At 43.2% G+C, this 18,660-nt stretch overlaps 1 protein-coding gene across 1 annotated transcript; it reads left to right on the plus strand.

Annotated features, from left to right (window-relative positions):
- The first annotated feature begins 357 nt into the window (after nucleotides 1-357).
- On the plus strand, nucleotides 358-18,108 carry dvl2 (dishevelled segment polarity protein 2). Its single transcript, XM_034569179.1, has 15 exons — nucleotides 358-975; nucleotides 6,157-6,226; nucleotides 8,312-8,466; nucleotides 10,609-10,718; nucleotides 10,945-11,074; nucleotides 11,626-11,716; nucleotides 11,923-11,992; nucleotides 12,134-12,273; nucleotides 12,741-12,817; nucleotides 12,909-12,976; nucleotides 13,056-13,190; nucleotides 13,664-13,795; nucleotides 15,234-15,410; nucleotides 15,658-15,882; nucleotides 16,410-18,108. The coding sequence occupies exons 1-15, from the start codon at nucleotides 815-817 to the stop codon at nucleotides 16,967-16,969; spliced, it is 2,301 nt and encodes a 766-aa protein (XP_034425070.1). The 5' UTR covers nucleotides 358-814; the 3' UTR covers nucleotides 16,970-18,108.
- Nucleotides 18,109-18,660: the final 552 nt, after the last annotated feature.

An 18,660-nucleotide genomic window follows, 5' to 3' on the forward strand; every position in this document is an offset into this window, starting at 1 on the left:
AACACATTTCCCACTGTTTGCTCAAAGTCTAATCTTCTGTTTATTGAGCCATAAAATCATTATCCATCAAAGGACATCATTGATAAAAACAATCCATCATAGCCAATAGCTTATATATTTGTATATTACATCATTCATTATTTCCCAATTAAGGATTGATAAAGTACATCAATCAATCAATCAATATAAATGTAAATATATCGTGTATTACAATATAAATTACAAGTCTATGATTATGATATATGGTCATTTCTATGATAATATTGATATAATTTATCTTATAATTTAAGATAATAATCCAAAAGTTGGAGGCTTGGGGAAAGTGCGTAAGAGGAGAGGGGGCTACGTGCTGACGTCACACGCCGCGTTGGCTCGCATGCAGTGGAGAAAAAAGTTTTCGGACCCCCTCCCCTGTGTGTTTTTGTTGGGGGAAAAGTAGTCGGTGGTCCCGGTCGTGTGAATGTAGCGTGTCCCCTCGGTACCAGGGGGCCTGCGGAGTGTTCGGCTCGGTGAAGACGGACCGACATCGAGCTTTTCCCGGCCGAGTTTCTCCTGTTTTTAACGCTGCAACCTCACTCCGGCTTCGGACCGAGGAAAAAAAAAAAAAAAAAAAACCCCAGTGGCCATCATCGTTTCACCTCTGCCGTCTCGTTAGCCACCGAGCTAGCTAGCGAGCTAACTCCGCAACAAAGTTGTCGCCGCCGCCGCCGCCTCGCCTCTCGGGTCGCTCGCCTGTTTTTCTCGCGGTGACTTCCAGCGTCGGGTGAAGGGAAGGTGAGGTGGGGAAAGGGGGAAAAACCAAGCAACCGCAGCGATGGCGGAAACCAAAATCATTTATCACATCGACGAGGAGGAGACGCCGTATTTGGTGAAGATACCCATCGCTGCCGAAAATATCACTTTGCTGGATTTTAAGCAGGTCCTGAACAAGCCCAACTACAAATTCTTCTTCAAGTCCATGGACCAGGACTTCGGGTGAGCAGCACTGATTTCACCCCCCCAGCCTGTGTGGTGTGCATGCAAAATGAAGGCTGATAAAAGTTAGTGCAGATGCGTGGGACAAAAGTTTGGGAACAATCCCTTCACAATGTGTAGGAGCTGTTTAACTTTGCCCAAACAATGCTTAGGTTGCAAAATGAAGGCTGATTAAAGTTCATATTTGGTACAGATGCATGTGACAAAAGTTTGGAAACAATCCCTTTTATAACGTGCCGTTTTATTTCTGGATAGAAGCTGAACTTCTAACTAAGGGTGCTTAGTGGTTTGCATGTAAACTGAGGGCTGATAAAAGATCATATTTGGCGCAGATGCATGTGACAAAAGTTTGGAAAACAATACTTTATAACGTGCCATACTTTTCTCAGTAGAAGTTCTATAACTTGGCCTAACTACAAACTAACCATGCCAGTGGTTTGGATGAAAAACGAGGGATTATAAAAGATCATATTTAGTACAGATACATGAAAACAATCCGTAGAGTAGAAGCTTTTTTACTTAACCTGAATATAAACTAAGAATACTCGTGGCCTTCATGCTAAATGAAGGCTAATAAAACATGATATAGAAGAACACCTTTCTATTTTGTACAGATGCATGTCACAACAATACTTTATGACTAAAACCTAACCTTGAGAGTGGTTTGCATACAAAATGAAGGCTTATAAAACCTGGTAGAAATCCAGTAAACGCCTCGTATTTAGTACAGATGCATATGACAAAAGTTGGAAAACAGTCAATTAAAATGTCCTATTATTTTCCTAATAGAAGCACTTTAACTGAAGCTCATTTAAAAGCCAACAATATATCTATCTTTCATGAAATGCTGGGTTTTACTTGTCAAAAACTCCTGCAATCCTACCCTGGGACCGGCTGTTGTGTATTTGTCACAGGTAATAACTTATACCGGGGACACTGAACTTGAATGAAGTCACCCCAATCCCCATTGAAACAAAACACACCCCTAATCACAAACAGCTAAGTTATAATCACTGCCGATGAATATGCTGAGTGCTTCTATAAATACTGAGGGTATTTAGGCCGGGGACATTTCTCAGAAAACATCATCATTACAATGGGAGGCATTCCCTGTCCCTGCTGCCTTTCTTCACCCTAATCCTCGTCCCTCCCTCCCTCCTTCAGTCCATCATCTTGTGAAATCCTCGCCTTTCCTTTCTCTCAGGACTGAAGCCAGGGTTTTGTCTCCCCCTCTTTAACACTTTGGCCTGCTAGCCATCCTTTGATTCCCTGGCTTCCTCCCGTCCCTCTCCCCCCCCCCTTTTTCTCCTCCAGAAAGAGCTGTCTCCTCTCCTCTATCAATTAATCTTTTTTTTTTTTCTTGTGTTGCTGCTGTGCATTTTTCCTGCAGAGGAATGCATGTTGGTGGTTTATTCACCCAGTGAGACCCTCAGGGCTTCTGTTAAATGCATTGTAGTCTTGAATGAGCCTTACGCCTGGGCTCTTTGCCTCTTTTTTCTCTTTGGATGGCACCGTGGAAACCTGTGCCAAGCTGAGCAGCAATATCAACTCTGCAACACGGAGAGGAAATGGATGAGAGGCTTTTTTCAGTAGGCTCTTGCCCGAGCTGCCTGGCCGGGGCTGCCCCACATATGGGGATCATTTGGAACTTTAATGGCAGCAACATTAATAACTGACTTGTAGAGATGTCTGTTTTAGAAAAGCTATTTCAAGTGACTTTTAAAATACTTAGCATCTGACTGTGGGTTATATAAAATGATTAAACATGGGATTAAAACCCATTTTGATCAAGTAAACATACAGTTTATCAAATGAAGTGAGCCGCATCATGATGCATGGTGCTCGCCCAGACCACTACGCTATGTTACAACATCATTTTTGGCTATGGGGATTTGTTTTTTGGCTTCTGCCTTATATCTGGCAAGTTTCAGACTGTGATTATAATAGACAATGAAACTAATCCTGTGTAGCCCTACAGAAGAGATCTCCTTAGCCTATACTGAGCATTTTTGGGAAGTGCACATTTCAAGTTCCAGGTGACATTTTCTAAGGAATCGTTTTGTTCAAACATCAGTTGGAAACTTAAAGAGATTAATTTGACTGCAGAAAAGAAACTAAAATCATCACAAAACCACTTAAACAAGCTATTATCTGAGTAATTGCAGAATAATATTCGCTATCTGCTTTCAGATGTGCACTAAAGTCCAGACATTTTCTGGAGGGGCTGTGTATGAGACCACAAATGTACGAGTCAGAGTCTCTGGACATTTTCCAAACGTTTCCTGCCAGCCCCTTAGTAAATTGTTGAGAAAATGTGAATGCGAGTTGGCCCCGTTGATGAGGTTTCTAACATGCAGCAGACACAAAGCTGGAAGAACACAAAAATATCAGGATAAAAAAGAGGTGTCGTCTGGTAGAAGAAGCCGACGAAAATGTCAACTTGGAAAGACAATTAGATTTAAGAGGTTTTGATGATGTATGTGTGTCATTGTGCTGTAAACCAAACACGCTACTTATGCATCATTCTAAGCATCTAACTCTAATAATGTCCTCCAGTGTTTGTTCATATGTTCAGGGCAAAGTCCAGAGAATGTCTGAAATTGACATTACATGCGAAACTGGAGGGATATAAATACCTCAGGATGAAAATGAGGTGTTATGTGCTTAGAAGAAGCCGACAAAGATGTCAACATGGAAACACAACAGGACTCTAGAGCTTTTGGCGATAAGGACCGACGCCAGTGTCGAAACAGAACATTCTTCCCACAATTTGGTCCAGTTCAATGTTGTTTCTATGGATAGACAATGTCTCTGGCATTTATATTAATACGGGCAGATTAGAAAACTGAACATTATAACCTTCATGAAGATTTGATTCAGACTACATTACTTTGACTAGGTTTACACAATTGACTGACAACTGCGTAAACTGTGATGCTAATATCTGCAACCGTTACGAGGCGTCTAATGGTCTCAATTATTCAAACTTGACGAGCCCTACCACAGTCCCCAGTGTCATTTCCTGTCAAATTTGGAGCCTGTCCCTGTGTAACTGGACGTTATTACGTTAAGACTCTGCTCGCCCGAAAGTGAGCACAGCACGTCAGTGTTTTTCCAAAGGCAAAATGTCCACATCTCAAAAGAGCCACCCGTGCCAAACTCTGTCCACAGAGCGAGTTAAAGTCTTTCAACGTGAACATGGCAGAACATTTCCCTTTTTTTTGGTCTTTAGATCGCACAGCCTCACATCTCAAGCCCATTTGAATATATCTCCAGCTGAGTTCAGATGAAAACGTTTCAAACATAGCTCTGAGTCAGCTGTCCAATCAAAGCAGGGACGTTTTCTCTCTCTCCCCCCCTCCGCCTCTTCTTCTCCGACCCAGGAGAGGAGTGTGTAATAGTGTATGTTTTCATTTGCCCTGGTACGAGGCCAGCTGTCGAGCAGAGCTGTGTGTGTGGCAGTGGGGGGGGGGGTGTCCGTGGAGCAGAGCAGGCCAGCACCGATGCTGGGAACCAGGGGCTGGACAGAGGCCATTTGCTGGGTTTCTGGGGTTGTCCACGGGGAGAAGGAAGACGAGAAGGAGTGGGCTGGTGTTCACTAGAAGTTATTGGATATTCTGCTGGGTTCATTTGCATGGCGGGGGGGCTGGGGGGTGCTCAGCGAGTTGTTTCAGTAAGATTAATTGTAAGAAATGAGATGCGGTGCTGGGTGTGAGGAATTTAATGGTATCAAGGGAACTGGGGAGAAGGGAAGTGGGGGTGAAGTTTTAAAGGTTTTAGCAAACCCAACTGGACTCAGCATATTTCCGGGCTCCTTGTGCATTGTTTGAGGTATTTCAGAGTGTGCGTGAAATAATCAACTGTGGTCACTTGTTTGTTTGGAGGGCCGAGGAATGAAGACAATTACACTCTCAGGAGAAGAATGTTGCATGTGTTCATCCGCCGTGGAGGTGCAGTCTCTCGCGGCGTATGAGGAGGAGGGGGGGGGGGGGATATTTGTTTGCTAGCTTAACATTCAGTAGCCGTACACGCCGCTCTGAAACCTCCACAGCAGCTCCCCTCCAGTGCCCACAACAATCTGGCCGTATGCTAACACTCGCCCACAAAACCAGCTCTCAGCAGCTGCTTACGAAAGCCCGGTGGAGCTTGACCAAGTCTCACACGCAGGAAAGGAGGTTGTCAGATGAAGCTGGAAAAACAAACGTTTTGAAGGTTTTCTGGAGAAGTCTAGCGTCCTCTCAGTGGAACTCGTACCCGGCCCCTGTCCAGACAGACTTCTGTAACAATGTATTGGCAGTCTGCTAGGAGGGGGGGGGGATAACACAGCTGAAGCCCAATGTTTGTCTTTCTGGCAAACTTGGAGGAGGGAGCTACCTTTAAGGAGCTTTGTCCCACGCAGAGCTCGGGTTATGTTTGCTTACATATTTAGTGACCAGGTTGTGTAATTTGCACGGAGGCATAAAAGCAGTAAAAGTGTGTTTATTTAGCTCATCGCCGAGACGGAAGAAATCTCATTCAGTCTCCCACATTCCAGAGGAAGCAAATTGGTTTAATTTGTTCTTTTGTTTGATATTGGCTCTGCTGAGTCAGGGCTTCAGGCGTGGGTGGTCTTATGGTAATAATATCCGAGTATAATCTCAGTCATGTAATGGTACATTCATAACTAAGAGATTTTGTTTTAATGATGCAGATTTAAGCTAAATGAGTGAATGGTTGTTGTTTTTTAAAGACAAAAAGGTGAAAACAAAACAAATTGAAAATGTGGACCAATGGTGAAAAATCAATATAACACAAGACATGCAAGTGTGACAAAACACAAATACACACAACACTCAAAACTGCTCTTGAGTTTTCTGCCTTTGTGTTATATGTGACAAACTGGTCATTTATAGCCACTTTGTTCACTTGTGTTAGCCACACACTAAAAGGAAAATGTCATAAGCCTGGTATTTGATTTATTTCAGCCTAATACATTTTACGTGATGTGTCAGCAATGTAAACCATTTAAATCTCCTGCAGTTTTACCTTTTTCTTTATGACTACACTAAATCCAAGGTATAGTTTCCCCTCCTTCATTCCTCCGCTCTGCTGTACCATCCAGACACCACATACCATTCCAAAACGTTGTGAGGGCAGAACAACTTATACGTCCTAAACCTCGCTCTGTCTCTGTTTTTTCAGGGTGGTGAAAGAAGAGATTTCTGATGACAGTGCCAAGTTGCCATGTTTCAACGGCAGAGTGGTGTCATGGGTAAGAAATAATAAACCTGTTGCATATTTCTCATATCAGGGGGAATGGGAGCTTTCTACATTTCACTGGTGACCATTGTTCTACACAGGCCCTTTTTTCCCAGCCGAGGTTTTGACTTGTCACCGTAGGAAAGACCCTGATGTTCCTGATAACATTAAAGATGTGTCCATTCTATTCAACAGTCCCAATAATGTGAAGTAAATTAAGTAAACCGGTGCTTTCCCCAGCGTGATACATCAAAATGACTTCTGTGAAAAAAGGCCTATTCAGAAATGACTTAATTTCAACCAATACCCGCAAATGTTTGTCTGAAAATGTCAAGCTTTTGTTTCAAATGCCAGCCAACATTATGAGCCACAGGCTGTTTTCACAAACCACTGTGCCATTTCCTGTGCATTCCCCCAGACCCCTCTCAGACTAATGCTCTCGTCTAATGAGCAGCAATAAAATGGGCGTAATTAAAGTTCAGACTTCGGTCACAAAATTAGCATAATTGCATATTGTGTTGCAGCCTCAGTGTTTTGTTGTGCAGGCTCGCGTGTGGAAAAGTGTTCGATAAAGAATATGTTAGGAAAACTCTTTTGGAAAGAGTGGGAAACATGAAACAGACGAGAGAGACTAGAGAAAACATCTATGAGAAAGTTTTAGCCACAATGTGAGTCACTGTAGCCAATAGCAAACACTGTCCGTTCATCATCATCTGAGTCTTTCATCGTGCTCCTGTTTGGTTACCTCCAGTGTTTGTTGTGTTTTCATTGCAGTTTTCTGTCTGCCTGTCTGTTTGCAGGATTACACAAACACTACCCCACCCTTCCACATAGTTTCAAGTAAATCCGTTCACTAGTTTTTCACATAATCCTGCTGACAGACATACAAACGAAAAGAGGCAGAGGAAAGGATTTACAAAAAAGGAAACATTTTATGTCAATGGACAGACAATTGTGTTGTTGTTGATTTGCAGTGAAGCTATTCTCTCCATCACAATAATTCCCAGTTGTATGTTCATCCATTTTAATGCATTGAAGGTTCTTTGTCAGCCACGTTTTCTTTGTGTGCGATATGTGTTTCTCTCATTGCGATACTCGAGCATGCGAGCTTCGAGTAGCACTGCTTGTTACAGTACACCGAACTGCCAGGTACGGGTTTTCATACTTTCCATGTCTGCAGTTGTTGTACCCCACCCAGCAGGTTACATCTGAATGCGAGACAAAAACATGGGGACTTGGCCCAGATAAGCAGGTTTGAGTCCAAAGCATCTGTTAAGTGCATAAGAACGAGGGAAGGTATTTAAAGGGAGAGGCGAACAAAGCTCGGAGACCAGGGGGACTGATATGTGATCTGCACGCCGAGTCGGCCGGAGGGATCCCAGAAGACGAGTGTTTCGCTGTCACATGGCCATTAGTGGGGAGGGAAAGGGCTGTGAGGGACTCGGAAAAGAGGGCGAACGTCAGTCTGCGAAGGCTGATGGACTCCATTTGGTTGAATTGTTTTGACAGGTAATGCTAAGTGTGTTTATCCAAAGTCTGTGAATGCACAAAACTTCCAAAAAACATGGAAAGAACAGTGTAATAACGCAGGCGTTTCAAAGTGCTCTGCAGTGATTTGTTGGTTAAATGCATGGATTTTAATAACATTTCCATTTTCCGTGTTTTAGTCGATCATTTTAACTCCATTTTATACCTTTCCTGCTTTTATTTTTGTGGTTCACGTAATGGATTCTGTGTGATTTCTCAGCCTAATTGTTACTGTGTGTGACTCTGTATGTGTGTGCACGTTTGTGGGCACTTCTGTTGTATAATGGAGAGAGACAGGTTAAGTGTAGGATAGCGTTTCAGTATGCCCTTGAGACGTCCAGCTGAAAAGAGTGCAGTGTTTGTGTGTCAAAGTAATTGACATCTTAGCCGTTTTCCCTCCCTGTACCCTCTACCTCCTTCCTACTCCTCCTTTCATTCCTCTCAATTTCTCACCCTTTCTCCTCTCTCTCCTCACTTTGCTTTCTCCACGTACATCCTTTCCCTCACTACTTTTCACCCCGTCTCTCTTTGTCTCTGAATTTTTTTTTTTTTTTTTGTCTTTCTTTTTCAGTTGGTATCTTCCGACACTCCAGCAGCAGAGCCTCCAGTGGCAGTGGTCCCCCCTGTGGAAACGACTACCCAGCCGTCGCCCCCTCCTCCGCCCCTGCCTCCCCCACCTGTAGAGAGGACAGGGGGCATCGGGGATTCCAGACCGCCCTCCTTCCAGTAAGCATTACACGAATACTCGTTTCAGGCACTTCCTGTCCTGTACAATTACCCAGAGAGGAGTAGCACAAGGCTAAAAACCTTCTCAAAACCTGAAAACTTACTTAACATGCACCCATGCTTCTCACATAGTTGTAATGTAAGCACTGTATCATTTACCTGAATATCTCCTTCACTCTCATTATCAGGTTACAAGAAGAATAAAAAGAACACTGCAGCTCATTTGAACCCGATCTTAGCTGGGGACGCCCTGGTTATTATGACCAGCTCAGCTACCAGCTCTTTCAAAACACTTAACACCAACAGTCTGATTTTTTTATTCTCACACATAGTTCAATATTTTACTAAAGAAAATTCCCGGATCCGCACCAAAGTTTTACGGGATCTTACCTCCAGTATCTAAATCCGTCCACTAGTTTTTGCATAATCCTGCTAACTATCTAACAGACAAACAAAACGAAAACGTAACCTCCTTGGCGGAGGTGATGAAACGTATTACTGTAATTTCAGCATGGCCTGTTAAGTCCAAAAACAAACTAATTAAATTACTTTTTTACCGCAGCTCTAAGTTCATCCTGAAACTATGTTGTCTGGAGCTCATAACGTTGGGTTTAGGGGTCGTTTGGAGTTCACACACATCAGTGCAACCTCTCATTAAGGCCGCACTCCCCTCATTCACTTACGTTGGACCTGTCTGTCTCCTTTGGCTTCTGGATGTTGGTCTGATCCAATTTCAAATCAAACTATTTCTTTTTAACGTCACTAAATCTGTGGTTTGCAGCTGCTGGAGAATTAGCCACAGTAGTTATTATTTTCCGTGCTGGTTCAACGCTGTAGCTTATAGTGGAAAGTTAAATGTAATTATACTAATTGCAGGGTCTGCGAATGGCTGATGATGTAAAGTCTTTTTTTTTTTTAGCTCGCTGTCCTCATGAACAAACTCTGTCTACCTGTGAAATTAGCTAAATTGTTGGTGTGTGCATGTTGCTGAGGTCTGCTGCCCCATGTGGCTTTACTGGGACATTTGCTTGGTGCTATACTCGTATTGGCCTCTTACCAGTTATGGATGGGAAACATCGAAGATCTACTCACTTCAGTGGATTTCTGCACATTACAACAGACTGCAAACATTTTTGATAAAAATCTGACAAACATTGATGCAGAATGCTGAGTGTGTTTCCGAGATACAACAAACAATTTGTCCCTGCTGCTTTTAGTCTGATGTGTGACTTCAAGCTAAATATTTGATTTTCATGTTTTTAGTTCAACTGGTACTTGACAGCATGAGAAGGAGATTAAATCACACACAGCTGCAGAGATGTCAAATGATTTATTTTCATTGTGGTCGGTGATGTAGTAACGAGTCTGGGCGACATCATAACTCCGGCAAACCAGGACAAATACCCACTTTATGTCCTCATCATTAAAATCACTCCAAGTCAAAACCTGAACTTGATCTTTATAGTCCTCATACATGAAGCCGTGCTCACACTTGACAGGTTAATACACAGTCAGTCATCTGATCTGTTCAAGTTCAGCCACAAGACATGAACGTTTCAGTTTCAGACCATCTCTGAATTCCATGTAATTTGATCTCGTAGTATCAGACCTTATTATAGTTTAACAAGAACTGCACTGAAGTGAAACTGGAATCACATTGTCTATAAAACTGAGGTTTTATCATAAGTGCCATTGAACCAGCTCGTCCTGTTTTATAGAGTTTGCAGTTTGCAAAGTGTTTTAAAAAAGGGATCTATCCAATATATTCAGAAGTAACTGCTAAATGATCAAAGTCTGTGAACAGGACGACATAAAGTCCAATTCTGTGTCTCCAGAGTGTGATAGAAACATCAGTGGAGCTGAAGGGGACAAGTTTGAAAACAATAACTGGTGTGGAGATGGAAAGAAGTGACTTTAGTAGGCAGCATGTCTCTGTAGCCTGGTCTTCATCTGCTGGAGGCTAGCAGCTTAGGGCTATATTAGCTGCTACTAACACAGCACAGCACAACACACCTGATTCGCTGAGGGGAACATGTTGTACTGTGGATAATGCAGAAAGCGTTTGGAGTACTTCTAAGTTAATAGGTTAATTGGTTGTGGTTTGCTCTAATTCCAACTGTGCTCCTGTTTCTTCTTTCACAGTCCCAACGCCACCGGCAGCGTGGAGACTTTGGACGACCAGACCGAAACTGAGTCTGTAGTTTCTTTTAGGAGAGAGAGACCTCGCCACAGAGAGGGCATGGAGCAACACGGTGAGAAACGCAACATCACAGCGCAGATGAAAAATGCTGCTTTAGGATGGAGCTCGAATCAAGATCTGGCCCGCTCCCAACATCCAAACACTGAATAGATTGAGATTTAATCATGGAATGTTGAGAAGCAAAGAATGTTTAAAAAAAATATTCACTCCAGAAACATGAAAATTCACGGTGTGTATCCTTCCTCCTTGTGTGTGGGGCTGCTCCTGTGGTGTCCCAGGGCCTCGTTTGAATGGCCAGAGTCGTCTGGAGCGCCATCTGGCAGGGTACGAGAGCTCCAGCACGGTGATGAGCAGCGAGCTGGAAACGACCAGCTTCTGTGACTCTGAGGACGACGACACCATGAGCAGGTGAGAGGCGGGTTAACTGAGAAAGATGAGAGGCGGCGTTTACTAAGGAATTCAATCTCCGAGTCGTTTTAAGTTTAATTCAGGAGATGTAGTCTGAATGATGTTTCTGTAAATTGTCGTTCATTTTAAAGTCTGCTATGACTACAGCACTTAATGTTTAACTTTGCATACATTTAAAAATGATCTCTGTGCATCCATGTGCTAAATTGAAAAACACTATTTTTAATTAATGTTTGTCTGTAAAAAGAAGATGACTGTTTTTGCCTTGGCCAGCTTTAATAATATAAGCTGATTGTTTCTGGACTATGTGACAATATGGATCTGATGTATTTACACTCTTGTGTCTCCAATTTAAAACCCTCTAGTCGCCAGTTGAGCTTTTCTTAACGTGTGTTCTAATTCTATTTAACTGCTCACGAATCCCCAGTTAACCTCCTCATTATCTTACTGGGTTTCACACACAAATAGCAACACAAAAGGGGAGACAGAAACACGCCTATAAAAAGTTTTACATCTGACCTCTCCCCTCCTGTTGACCCTTGAACTTGTAGGTTCAGTAGTGCAACAGAGCAGAGCACAGCCTCCAGGCTTCTCAAGCGGCACCGTCGACGCAGGAAACAGCGCCCTCCACGCCTGGAGAGGGTATGTACATAAGCCTCACATTTTTCTCATGTTTTATGGGGGGGGGGGGGGGTTGAGTCTTAATGTATTTGTGTGACTGCCCCCTGCTGTACCACACTGAATCAAGAATTCTTAGAGGGGGGGCTTTCTAATAGATCGCTGTCAGATGTATGTCAGGGAATTTGTAAGCAGATTTCATGGTTTAATTTTGTGCTTTTCATCTCCAGGCCTCCTCCTTCAGCAGCGTGACAGACTCCACCATGTCCTTGAACATCATCACCGTCACTCTCAACATGGGTCTGTGAACTCCTCATCTATTGAGTGTTTATAGGAAGTTGCTTTGCCAAATATTCCACTTTTTAGTTGAGAATTTTAGACTTTCTTTTTGACAAATGTGAACATAGCATTGACAATATTCTAATTTCTTAAAATATTTAGAGAAGTACAACTTCTTGGGCATCAGTATTGTGGGTCAGAGCAATGAAAGAGGTGACGGAGGCATCTACATTGGCTCCATCATGAAGGGAGGAGCGGTGGCTGCAGACGGACGCATTGAACCTGGTGACATGCTGCTGCAGGTGAGCGTGACTCAGGCTTAACCCTTTATGAAATCATATTTTGTGAAAACGTCACAAAGGAACACAAGCAAGTCCAGTCGCCTTCGTACACTTGTACAACTTCTGAAAAAGATAAAGAAGAAACAGATTTTGTCTTTTTTACATACAAACTAGAGACCATCCTGCAAGACCATCCTACATATTGCACGAGTACTCACGGGTTTGACTTTACACAATTTCAAACTCAGCCATCATTCTGATCTCAACTACACGTGTAATCATGACCGCATCTTGAAAACAAGTCCTCAAACTGCCTCTGTAGTAGTTTCTGCTACTTAAGTTATCTCCTGGACCACATTTTTCCTTGATGAGACACACAAACAAACACACCAGATGAAAGCAACACCAGCTACACTGTTGTGACTGGTAAAAATTAAGTTAGTGCCTGTGTGTCGGAGTAAAATCTTTTTCTTGTGCTTTATCTCAAGGTGAACGACATTAACTTTGAAAACATGAGTAACGACGATGCGGTACGAGTGCTGAGAGAGATCGTACACAAGCCTGGGTGAGTTTACTGCTCTCCTTTATCGAACGTGATAAGATCAACATTATTGGGAACAGATTTTTAACTTGGAGGATTTTGTTTTCCTTTCCAGACCCATCATCCTCACAGTGGCTAAGTGCTGGGACCCCTCTCCTCAGGGCTACTTCACTCTGCCTCGCAGTGAGTAACTGAAAAAACTGTTTATCTCTTATTGATGTCTGTGTCACTGAGTTTCTTAATGTCTTTTCTCCCCGAGTAGATGAACCGATCCGACCCATCGACCCAGCAGCGTGGGTCAGCCATTCTGTGGCTATGACCGGGGCCTACCCTCCCTACCCAGGCAGCTCCTCCCTCAGCACCATCACTTCCTCCTCCTCCGTCACTGAGACTGAACGTGAGAGCCTCTTTCAGTGATCGTCTCCCTTTCTGTGCGCGCTGTAACCGACCCCTCCTCTTTATTCTTAGCTCTTTCACATCCATAGAATCTTCTCATAAAACTGTATCCAATGCTAAACCGAGCCAAGTTCCTTTGTCGGTCTGTCATGGTTTCGGCTTGAGTGATGGTCGTTATTGTAAAGTATCTTTTTCCTTCTTCCTGTTTCTGTCTTCCATCTTTCTCGTGTAATGACATTGGCACAGGACTCGTCTTTCACATCTGTTTTTCTAACTTTTCCGCCGACGCCGCTTGAATCCGATGTGATAAATGATGTCTCCTGCTTTTGATCTTCTCTTCAAAGTTCCACTCCTCGCCGCCTTGCTTTGACCCAGTTCTGATTTCGTCTCTCCGTCGTTCCTTCATTTATTCTTGCACATCTGCACTTCTTCCTCTTCAGATTTCCTAAAGTGCTCCTCCCTCTCTTCCTCCAGGTTTTGACGACTTCAACTTATCACTACACTCTGACATGGCTTCGGTTGCGAAGGCCATGGCCTCCCCGGAGTCCGGTCTGGAGGTCCGGGACCGCATGTGGCTAAAGATCACCATCCCCAATGCTTTCCTCGGTAAGACAAAAAAAAGAGTGGGGGGGGAAAGAAGGGCAAAAAAGAGAGGACATTAACTTCCCGAACACTCTGTGCTTCGAAGAATTTTACAGGGCAGCCATTATGTTCACAGAATTAAAGCCGTGTGACTTGTGGGAGGAAAAAAAAAACCCCTCAAGAACTAATGTGAGCGCCTGTTTTGACTGGAAACATCTGTTAAATTGGAATCACCTGCAACAGAATCACAAGAAGTAATTACATAAACCACGTTTGCAACGTTTTGTTTTTTGGAGAAGTTTTGAGTTGTATGCAATGTCTGATTTTACATCTATTTTCATTCTTAATACAGTAATAATCCAGCAGCTTATAGTTGCTCAGACAGGCAGATCATATATTTTCTTTGGGAATGTCAGAGATGTTAACTCAGCTGCTCATTTAGAGGCTACAGTTTGTTGTGTCTGTAAAATTTTAATGATGCCAAATTCTCTTTGAAGGTGTTGCATGGTTACCGACTTTACTCACAAAGTATCATGGGAACAACAGACTTAAACTGCCGCCCAGTGCATTGAAATAATACTGTTTTTGCTGCAATACAAACAGACTGAGGGGGTTGTGTTTCATATTTTTGTTATGTAATCCTAGATTGGATCACACAAATCTGATTTGTACTGCTACTTATTAACTGAGTAGAACAGATTTTTTGGATCCCTTGGATGTTGCTCTCGGCTGCTGAACTTGTGCTGCATTACACATTGAGTACAGGATAACCCCCTTTTAATCGAATTCTGCTGTTTGGTAGTGGCTGCCTGCGATTGGGACAATACCAAAACTTTAGTAGTAGTTTAGATAACAATACCATGAAATTTCCACTATTCTCGATGTCCAATTTGATACCATGTGAAAAAACTAAACAATAAATCCCATTTACTTCAGCACATACTCCTTTTTATAAAAAATATTTGAACATACAAAAAACCACAGTGGCTATGTAGCCTTCAAGTAATAAATAAAAAGAAAAAACTATTAACATTATAAAACAGTGGCGTGTAGGAAAAGTAGGAGATTTCAATTATCAGGTATAGCTCAAGGCTGCACATGCAGTGTACTATTACTTACACACACACACACACACACACACACACACACCCCTATATACTTGAGTCTCTCATTCAAAATCATTAAATAACTCTTAAATCCACAAAGACTGCTGCTTAGCACTCTGCTTATTTCAATACCAAATATATTTTAGGAGGGTTGAGCACCTTCACAAATTAGGCATGACTGTCAGAGCGGCCCATCCAGGAAGCGTACAGACCACAGTTTAACACTAGAGGGCGCCCAGCACTAATACTCTGTCATCAATTATGTGTAATACATTTTTTAACTCTGTGGTTGAAACATTCCCTTCGGGATGAGTGAACTTCTCTCATCTTCTCTACCTTGTCTCTGCGTCCGCCAGGCTCAGACGTGGTGGAGTGGCTGTTCCATCACATCGAGGGATTCCAGGACCGCCGTGAAGCCAGGAAGTACGCCAGCAACCTTCTGAAGGCTGGCTTCATTCGACACACCGTCAACAAGATCACTTTCTCTGAACAGTGCTACTACGTGTTCGGAGACTTGAGCGACTGTGAGAACTGTGAGTTACAGACCGGCTGAGTTCAACCTGCTGAGTGTTGGTACTTTTCCCATTTTGCACACTGGCCTATTGAGGCCACACTGGCTGTTGCAGGGGTCAATCTTGTGACATTTCAGTTATGGAACAATTTAAATTTTATTTTTTGTACCAAAAACTAGGGGAAAAACAGAAATGAGCATGTTGTTTCTGCAGAAGTAGTATAATTTATACCCATTTATCAATTTCCTCCCTTTTATCTCCCACCCAGACATGGCCAATCTGTCGCTGAACGACAATGATGGCTCCAGCGGGGCTTCAGACCAGGACACTTTGGCCCCCTTGCCCCTCCCTGGGGCCTCCCCGTGGCCCATGATGCACACCTTCCCCTATCAGCCCTACCCTACACATCCCTACTCGAGCCAGCCGCCTCCTTACCACGAGCTCACCAGCTACAGCTACGCCCCCGGCAGCACCGGCAGCCAGCACAGTGAAGGTGAGAACAGTCTGATCAGCTGAGACGCATGTTGTGTTCTTTGATCGCCTTCTCTGATTACATTTCTGTAGTGCCTGTTTTACAGGCACTGCAATTGTACAGTTGCGTAATGTCCTCTGTGGTTCTTGATGGTATCAGGATTATTTATAAAATACACTGTTGAATTGCATTTGTAAATTTGTGGGATCAAGTCTTTTTGGACCAATACTGGGAACTTAAAGTCAGGATATCTAGACTTTTATTGCCTTTCTATCGTTAAATGTTGAATCTGTCTTTTAAGAGTCCTCCAACTTTGTGGAACTGCAGTATTAAATAGCGAGAGTACCATTTATAAACCATTCACAAGCCGCGTTGTTGTAAGAAACCCAGAAGAACAAAGGCTAAGTGGATTTTGTGGAAAAGATAATGTTCAGTTTTGGGCTTTTTGCTGTTTAGCATCTATCTTTAAGTAAAGGATTAAGTTTCTACCATTACAGCTGTTTTGGACAGTATTTTCTTTCTAAAACACGTTTTCTGTTTGACCGCAGGGAGCCGAAGCAGTGGATCGAATAGAAGCGAAGGCGAGCGACGTCGTAACAATAAAGGTCCCGGCAGCACTGTGGGTGGAGGGGAGAAATCTCCCTCTGGCGGTGTCGGAGAAGGTGGTGGCGGGGCCGACTCGCGCTCAGGCAGCGGCAGCGAATCCGAGTACTCCACCCGCAGCAGCCTGCGGCGAGGCCACAGTGCTGCGCCCAGTGAGCACAGCCACGCCTCCTCCCAGCGCTCGCATCATCACCGTATCCCCCAACCCCCCCACATGTCTCCATACCCGCCGGGCATCCTGCCCTACAACCCCATGATGGTGATGATGGTGCCGCAGCACCCGCACGCGGCCATGGCAGCCGCTCACGCTCTCCCTCACGCGCAGCAAATGCCCACAGCCATGCACCCAGCTTTACCTATGCTCCCTTCCTCCACTCCGGGGGGACCTCCCGGCGCCCCGCCCACCCGTGACCTCGGCTCGGTACCGCCAGAGCTGACGGCATCACGCCAGTCATTCCATCTGGCCATGGGCAACCCCAGCGAGTTCTTTGTGGATGTCATGTAGTCGTTCAGTCTGTGTTGAGTGACAATTCATGTGAAGTTAGTGTACGGTTCCCACTTGTTTTTGACGAGGGTCTGGTGGTAGCCTGTTGAGCTCGCAAGTTCCTATTGGATGAGGGGCGCTTGTTACAAATTTGGTGAAAACAGGGTTTAACATTGACAAAGAAACTATGACAAAATTAGAGCATAATTAATGGTCAGACTAGATGCATTCACAACGTCCAGTCAGTTCAAAATCATTAAATAACTCCTAAATCCACAAAGACCAGTTTTTAATCCCTGCAATGAGCTCGTCGGAGCAAACTCTCAGTAAAGTTTTTCGAGTGCCTGCCAGAGCTGCTTAGCACTCTGCTTATTTCAATTCCAAATATATTTTAGGAGGGTTGAGCACCTTCACAAATCAGCCATGAATGTCAGAGCAGCCCATCCAGGAAGCGCACAGACCACAGCTTAACACTAGAGGGCGCCCATCACACCGTGTACTTGAAAAGGATTCAATCCTGTACATAGATCTGGATCATATTCGCCAGAGTCGTTGGCAGCACCGGAGTTTATCAAGTGCCTTACTCATCTTCACACTCCCAAGTACATAGAAACAACTCCTCTTGTACCAGCATTGTTTGACAATGACCTCTCTGTATATATCTACTACTCCAATGTAAATGCAATAATACAGAACAGCAAGCTCTAATGTGAAAAGAAAATAGGTCCAAATATGTCAGGTGAACTTGTGTTTAGTAATCACTGTCTAGGCCTAGTCTTCAAATAAACATGTATTGTGAGGAGTGCTATGGTTTGTGGTCTGGTACTGTCGAGGCTTTACGGTACTAGTCAGTGAAGATGAGATACTGAAAGACGGTACTTTTTGATTACATACAGTGTACATCTTAAGTAACTGTGATCCAAATGCCCCCGGCTCCTCGTGCTTATTTTTATGTAACTGACTCGCATTATTCGCCTATTTCATTTTTTGTATGAGTGACTATATAAATCATTTTTAACCCAACTATTAAGGTGCTAAATGAAGAGTCAACATTAAAAAAAAAAAAAGAAAGAATGACATTTTGACAGTGTCACATTGTTTGATTTCATATTGCCACCTCTGTTTGTGTATTTGAGAATAAATTTGATACTCGCACTCTGGTCAGGCTTCAGTTTGTGAAAGATATTTACCTCTCAAACAGCCAGATAGCTGGAAACACAGGTTGGTTAAGAAGGACTTTGGTGGTTGACTGTTGCTCTAGGTTCATCATTGCAACTGACCAATCAGGTTGATGGAAAATGGACAAACTCTGTAAGCATTAAATGTAAATAGTAGTATAGGGCGTGCATTGAGTACATTTGGTAAAGATGCACATATTACAGCTTTGTGACAACATCAGGAGGATTTATTCAGTGTAGTTGAAAAACTAAACCTATCAATCCACAATGGTCACTACAAGGTGTAATGATGGGTCAAGTACAGAGAACACAAACATTTCTATTATTTCTGTCCTTGGTTTGGTTCTTTTTTATATTTTTCATTTTCAGAACTTTGTAAAGTGACCTTCATCTTTAAAGGCCCCTCTGAAAATCCAAATGATTATTATTCTTAATAAAAATGCCCCAGTTCAGTTTAAAACTACTGAGAACTGTGAATTATTGATGTGAAGATTTCTATCAGGTGAAGATGCCTGCATGTTAACTATTCTGGGA

This window comes from Hippoglossus hippoglossus, chromosome 18 (assembly GCF_009819705.1).
Source record: "Hippoglossus hippoglossus isolate fHipHip1 chromosome 18, fHipHip1.pri, whole genome shotgun sequence".
Classification (NCBI taxonomy): domain Eukaryota; kingdom Metazoa; phylum Chordata; class Actinopteri; order Pleuronectiformes; family Pleuronectidae; genus Hippoglossus; species Hippoglossus hippoglossus.

Bases quoted from the DNA above. Each gene is read 5' to 3' on its own strand.
- dvl2 (XM_034569179.1), top strand. From the start codon at position 815: ATGGCGGAAACCAAAATCATTTATCACATCGACGAGGAGGAGACGCCG. The intron at 8,467-10,608 runs GTAAGCATTACA...CTTCTTTCACAG, and splicing joins TCCAGACCGCCCTCCTTCCA to TCCCAACGCCACCGGCAGCG. The intron at 13,796-15,233 runs GTAAGACAAAAA...TGCGTCCGCCAG, and splicing joins CATCCCCAATGCTTTCCTCG to GCTCAGACGTGGTGGAGTGG.